This window comes from Saccoglossus kowalevskii, chromosome 10 (genome assembly GCF_978046115.1).
Source record: "Saccoglossus kowalevskii chromosome 10, keSacKowa6.1, whole genome shotgun sequence".
NCBI lineage: Eukaryota > Metazoa > Hemichordata > Enteropneusta > Harrimaniidae > Saccoglossus > Saccoglossus kowalevskii.
Window position 1 is genome coordinate 5014584 of NC_140650.1, and position 7117 is coordinate 5021700.

At 40.1% G+C, this 7117-nt stretch overlaps 1 protein-coding gene across 1 annotated transcript; it reads left to right on the forward strand.

Annotated features, from left to right (window-relative positions):
* Positions 1 to 804: 804 nt before the first annotated feature.
* Positions 805 to 6866, forward strand: LOC100313679 (Nkx6-like transcription factor). Its single transcript, NM_001168138.1, is given in 3 exon segments — positions 805 to 1433; positions 2053 to 2237; positions 4088 to 6866. Coding segments are annotated over 3 exon segments (819 nt in total). The 5' UTR covers positions 805 to 1015; the 3' UTR covers positions 4304 to 6866.
* Positions 6867 to 7117: the final 251 nt, after the last annotated feature.

A 7117-nucleotide genomic window follows, 5' to 3' on the forward strand; every position in this document is an offset into this window, starting at 1 on the left:
GTGTTCAGTGAGTATCCCAGGGCTCGTTTATATCTTTATATCACCGTCTCCATTATTGTGAGATCTATTCGGGACCACTGACACATTTATAAAGGTAGGCGGATCCTATAAACACCTTAATTTCAGAGGCAAAAACTCTCCATTCATCCAACTCTTTGCTGCATTGTTCGCCATACACTGGGAACCTCATAATAAATAGCTGAATGATTTCCACTTGCCTTGCTATTAAGGCTTGTTTACTTTACTTTTAACTTTACTTGTATAAACTGTTTCTTACCCCCGTGCCACTTTTTGTCCAAATTCGAAAAGAGCGGCCAGCTTTGATACCTCTCGACGAACGGAGGAGTTAGCAGAACGTCGCCATTTAATTGGAGTGTCGTTTAAACTATGGTGTGATATATTCCCCGCTGTATTGAGTTAATAACCTAGCTAATCATAACTATTGGGCACCCTTTCCTCTATTGGGGGCGTGCCGACAATTCTTGCTCCAATAAGCAGCTGGCTGCCCTTGACCAATCGGAATGCACCAGTCGACAGTATAGTTGACCCGAGAGGGCGTGTCGTCCGTCATTAATTACACAGTGAACAATTGATTGATGATATTGGTAATCAAACCCGCCCCGCAGTGCACGTACTTGGGGTTTTTGCTAGCTGTCCACTACCCCTCTGAATCGATTTAGAGCATTAATCACTCGACCATTCAGTCTACCACCCAGGTTGATGTGACACTGACTATGTATGTGCCATCCATATAGTATCACGTATGTACAGTGACAGGGCACAGTTGAATTGGTGACAGTGGCCACTCGACCTACGTTCGATCAGTAGTATCCTATCACAAGTACTGCTCGTGTTTGGTAAACTTTACCGGCATATAGCGAGCTCCTACACTTCTCTGTTGGTTACAATCCACCGCGGGACACCAGTTTGACACGTACGGAATTAGTGACTCCACGATTTGTCTATGTTATTGGTTTAATTTCACGGATTGCGGGGCTGGGTGCGACGGACTTCGATGCTTTCTGCGTACAACATTATGGACCAAAAGCGAACGAGTGCGTTCGTAATGAGTAACCCTCCACTTGCAGCACTACATAACATGACCGAAAAGAACCAAATGTTTCAATTTCCTACAGTATACAGCAGTCACAGTGCGCTCAAACCATTTATCACGTCGCCAGTCGCTACACCACACGGCATAAACGATATACTTAGTCGACCTGAAACCACGATGCTGAACGTACCCAGAATTAACACTGCTGTGAACGCTGGTATGTACTTTTCAGCGGCTAGTCGTTTTAGTAAACCAGAACTGCCAGGAAGCCACACATCGGCACTATATTGGACACCTTCGATGCCACCAGTACAGCACCCGAATTCATTAAACTCATGGACCAGAGAGCGTTACCCGTGCCAAATGGGTCCACATTCAGGTAAGGCACATGGTACACACAAATATGGAAAACAAAAAGCCTATCAATGAAAACTATGTTTTCCGATTTGGTTAACACAATTTTATCAATATTCGTTTATTATTGCCCGACCTTAAACTTTCAACACATGTAATTTAGATTAACACAGTGCCCGGTCGTCACTGAATCGCACGGTTTGCCACGTTACGCGTACTGGGGTTTATATGTTCATGTGTTTGTGTACTAATTGGATAACACGCTATAAACCCAGCAGTGTAAAATGTTGTGTCCATACGACAACAGTGTATGTAGTGGTTTAATGACCAATTGGTATATAAACCTATTCAAAGCCACGGTCAACAACGTTTCTGTGTGAATAGGATGGGTCTTTGTGCAATATCGTGTACACAGGGGTAGCCAGTTATGGAATTTAGGCTACCATAAGTACGGGAACAGCTTACGTCACCCAAACGGAAATACATTCTTCTTCACCACACACTATTCTATAACAACACGATGTTAGTACTCTAGTATTGTTATTACATCAATTTAGGGAAGTGAGTCCATGGTTAAGATGATAATATTTTATTTTTAATTGTTCAATTCACTCACAATGTTTCTTGTTACAAAATTATTGTAGTGTCAACATCTGGTCAAGGAGTAATGTCACTGGATAAGGATGGCAAACGCAAACACACACGCCCAACATTTTCGGGCCAACAGATCTTTGCGCTTGAAAAGACATTCGAACAGACGAAATATCTAGCCGGTCCCGAAAGAGCACGTCTTGCCTATGCACTGGGGATGTCCGAGAGTCAAGTGAAGGTACGATGTCACGTTTTATTATTATTTCCCGTTTCACTGCCGTGATATGTATTTTCGAGGTGTATGCGAAACTCGAACGCGCGTTTTTACCGCTAGTTGCGCAGGCTTTCATAACCGCAGTGAAAATGTTCCAAATTGCAAGTCAAGATAGTTATTGCGTATATGCTTGTTGTATTACTAGACTGTGTTGTGGGTCTGCAACGCCATACTTACTTTATAGGGACCGACCGAGGCCACGGCGTGACATGATGCACTTTGTTGGCGTTTCCATTTGATCGACTGTAAGTCGACGACTCAGGACGATTTATTCCGTCTAAATACACCGTATAATCCATTGCCATTGATTAAACTGTTTCCCCATATCGATCTCAAATCGCCAGCGCCATCCGCTCTTGTAATAACTCTAATATCACTAATATCATACATTGCTTCACGGTGTTGTCGGCTTGGACTATAGTTATTTTATTTAGCGCTACTCTGAACAACGATCTGGGAATTCGGATCGATAGCTTGGTCGCGGTATCATCGGGACATTATTTTGAAATGTCGCCTTCATATGTAATTAAATCAGAACAGCTTAATTAAATTTGCCCCTGACGTTCACTCATTAGTTCACGCCTAATTTGAAGGGATATCCATTACAGGGGTGTTATCATAAATAGGCAGATAGTTTCGATATCGCACCATTGCAGCCTTGTACAGATTCCCCTCACTTTCAATTCGCCACCTGCTCTTTATGTAGCGTACAAAAATATGCAGCAGATCAGATCGGCTATTTAACAGTAAAAATACTAAACACACTCCTGCGTAAATCGTTGGCGTCGCCAACTCGATGGGTGATTCCGATCCTTTTGTCATGCCATAATTACGAACACTATCTGGCTTCTGTTTTCTGTCCCGAGTCTACTCCCCGCCATTTGTCAGAACATATTTGCAATGACGGCATGTGAGAACATCTTTGAATAATAGGTTATATCCAAACTAATACGTGGAGCCGTCTTATTTATAAATACTCTTATACGATACCACTACGATGTGGATTCAAATAATTATATTTATACGACCGTGATCAGAGGCTGTATTCTTTAAGTTCAATGGCTCATTGTTAATTGAACGTATTGTGATATACTGTCTTTAACAAAGCCATCACAATTTTATAAAAATAAAATAGATGATTATTTTGACCTTAAAGTATATTACCAATATAATATTTCCATGTTAATTTTGACGTTTCCAAGACATGATGTTGTTTTATTTGACCAAATTGAGATTAGATAGAGGTTGTTTCCCGGCACGACGTTATGACCACTACCATTTCCCCCACACATGTAATAATACGACCGTAGACTATAGAACAACCTAAGATTATTCTGCTGTTTGTGCAATTAAACAGCGTCATTTAGACTGTAAACAAAACCATGGTACTCTATCTTCGAATTCTTATATGGCAATGTACACGAAGACGAAAAACGAGAGAAGAACGAACGCCATGGCAGAGTGATTGGCAAACACATCGAAAAAACGCATTAATAACATCCTGTTTACTTGAAATATATCACAAATTTCACTACTAACTATTTATTTATGAATTGAAGTACGTCTTCCGTCGTGTTTTCATTATTTTTATGGCGATATTTGCACGGCGAGAAAGCTATGTGTTTCTAGAGGCCTTGGTTTTATGATTGATGGTGATATCTCGACGGGCTCATTTTTATGATTATCATTCTATCTAATATGCTAGTTTTCAAGAAATGAAAGCTAACCAATTCATTTCAATCAGCGGCCTATCCAATTCATTAAATAATATTACCATTGACAGGTTTCTCACATTGTTTCACATGGAATTATAGGTCTGGTTCCAGAACAGAAGAACAAAATGGCGGAAGCGACACGCAGCAGAAATGGCCACAGCAAAAAAGAAACAAGAAGAAACGGAAAATATGGCTGGCGATGCGTCGGAAGCGGAAGACGGCTCGGAGAACGATCGTCATTTTGAAGAGGACTCGGAAAAAGAGAGTGAGCCTGTTTTTAAAAAGAAAGCGGACAGTCGACCAGCTTTCAGGTAGCTTAGTACCTTACCCAGGCATTATCTGGATGTAGGCAACCAGATAAGATTTCAAACTAGCATGTACATTTCAATCATGGACTACTTGTCGGCGAATGTATATTTCCTTTTATTATTTTATATATTTTAAAGTATAAGTCAAGTTTGCAGGTCCCTCAATGCCGGCTATCCAATTATAACGTACGGTGTGTCTTGCCAAGACGGGCCAGGTATAAAGTAGCATACTAACGACACGGCTGAGAGCTAGTAGCTTTCCTTTTTACTGACACTCTCGCCAAGACATTCTTATTTGACATCATTTTTTTATTATGAATGGGTCACCGATCTACATATATCATCCCCAAACTCATCATATTTTTGCTCGTCTTAAACTAAGCAATATCAGTATGATTATCTTAACAATAGACGGCAAATCAGGTCGTTAAACGACACCCAACTGTACCCAGACTACGTACTAAGTAAGACTATCTCGGACCCGTTATATATATCGTGGATATAATTACATTATACAGAAACAAATAGGGAATGATGAGTCTGTCTTTATTACCATGTACTCAGACACGCCGTTCACCGTTGTCCACTATGTTATCGTCAACACGCGTATGTGGACGGGGTTGATAAGGAGTCATTCCGGGACAACCTATTCGAGTCTGACAGTCGCCAGCGCCGTTCACCGTTGTCCACTATGTTATCGTCAACAGACGCCTATTATTAGGTGTACATCGTCAACACGGGTCAGGCGGTTGACAGGATGTTGGCGGACTCTATCTCCATGATACAATTTTACATTAGAAAGGCGGCTTTAAGATAACGACTTATATCGGCACCCGTCACATGTGTGTATAAACAGACAGATTACAGCCAGACAGCAATACCAATAGTTACATTGGGAATTCTGTGTTCTATATTTGTTCCTCTTGTTTTTATGCGATCTATGCTCAACGACTGCTTCAAATGTCCACGAGGAACTAGGGCACGAAACTGAATGTAAATGCGTCCGAAACGGAACAAATGTCTAGTTAGTGTGAAATCTTAAAAAATGTAACGACACGTTTATGTTAGACAAATATTTGAAAATTGTGGCTGTCGTGGATTCTGCGCTTAGATTTAGGCGGGTGACTGGAACTGTTAGTCTAAAATTGCCGGGAGCGTAGTTACGTCCTATGTTGCAGGTGAGTGGGAGGGAGGCAGCCACCGATGTTTTAAGTGTACTCTATATACCACCCAGTGTTCGTATCACACTCAAACCAATAACCCCGTCTTTGGTCTTTTTTACGGGTCACCAATCATTAATCGGTCTGCTGTCTGTACTCGGAAGTAAGCTCCCTTTAGTTTCGAGATGCCTCATTGTTTCCCATCCACGAGGCGAAATGAGCCGCCAGTCGCCCGCCGCTAACGTTAAATATGATGTAACAACGATAACCACATCAATAATAATTACTTTAACTACTTCTCAGTAATTTTAAAATCGATCACATTCCAGGGTAATTTTAACTCACTAAGTTTAATTTCTGTGTCATCACTACATGATCCTGTATTCCCGCTTTCAGAGTCAGTCACGGTGTTTGGTAGGCAGTCACGGTGTGCATGGGCGCCGTCTGCTCTGCTGTGAACTATTCCGTGATGCTGACAGTGCGGTATTTACGAACTCAACATTGAATCAAATCATAGCGATTCATCGTCCGTGTTTTGATCGGTTATCTCAACGACTTTATATGTCGGTAAATGAAATATTTCAAAACATTTCAGTTTTGATGTAATTCACGTTCTTTTTTACTAGGTGATTGTTTTTTTTGATAGACTGTTCGTAGTTCGTAGATTGTGAATGACAACTAATGTTTGAGATATATTGCAATGCTTTTGCAACGAAATATATATTGTATACACGAATAGAATTCATGTTGTTTTTTTTAAACTATTTTCTTATAGAAATATTATGGTTTTTTAACGGGGGGATAATATATGTGGATTGGTCTGCACTCACTTAATCTTAACCCCATGTTAGATTTTTTTAATGCAAACTCCTCCCGCTATTATCATGGTTATTCACGGATTTGTGTTTGTTTCTGTCTACATAATTGTTGTTGAACTCACCAGTGCTCGCTATTGTGCTTCGCCATTACTAAACAATCAAGGAAAAGCGAGAAATGAATGTCAGAACACACAATGGCGGAACAACATTGTATTAAAACAGAACCACGTCAGCAAAACATTGTAATGTGGAACGCTGTAGACGAATTCAACGGTGTAAATATATATAGGATATTATTATTGAAGCAAATGATAGCAAGTTGTTTGTTTTTGAAGAAACAACGTGTAGTTCAGGGTACCCAAGATTGGAACTGTTGCTTATGAAATAAGCATTTATAGACATTGACTTTTGACAACCACCGCGACTTTTCGTTTTATATGCGTGCTCAGCGGATGGTTTTGATCTATGGTGAAATGCGGCATATACATTAAACGAAAGCTCAAATCTTGCCAATTTATTGTATTCACTATAACATGCAATGAACTTTTAAAACGAGTGGTTGAATTTGAAATAAACATCCAGTTGATTTTAATTTTTTTCTGTATTGTTGGTATTTGTTCTGTTAGTATTTTTCTTTATATATATATTAGAAATTACTGCCTATATAAGGATGCAACTAATTACCGTTATAAAGGAATCAACTCTGGTTTCTGTTTAACTTGTTGGGTCAAAAATGCCATTCGCGACTCTTTTCGGGTTTCTGCCAAAAAGGGCGAAAACAAACGCCTACAAAACAAGTAAATAAGAGACGCGCGCCATGTTTTGAACGTCACAGATCAGAAA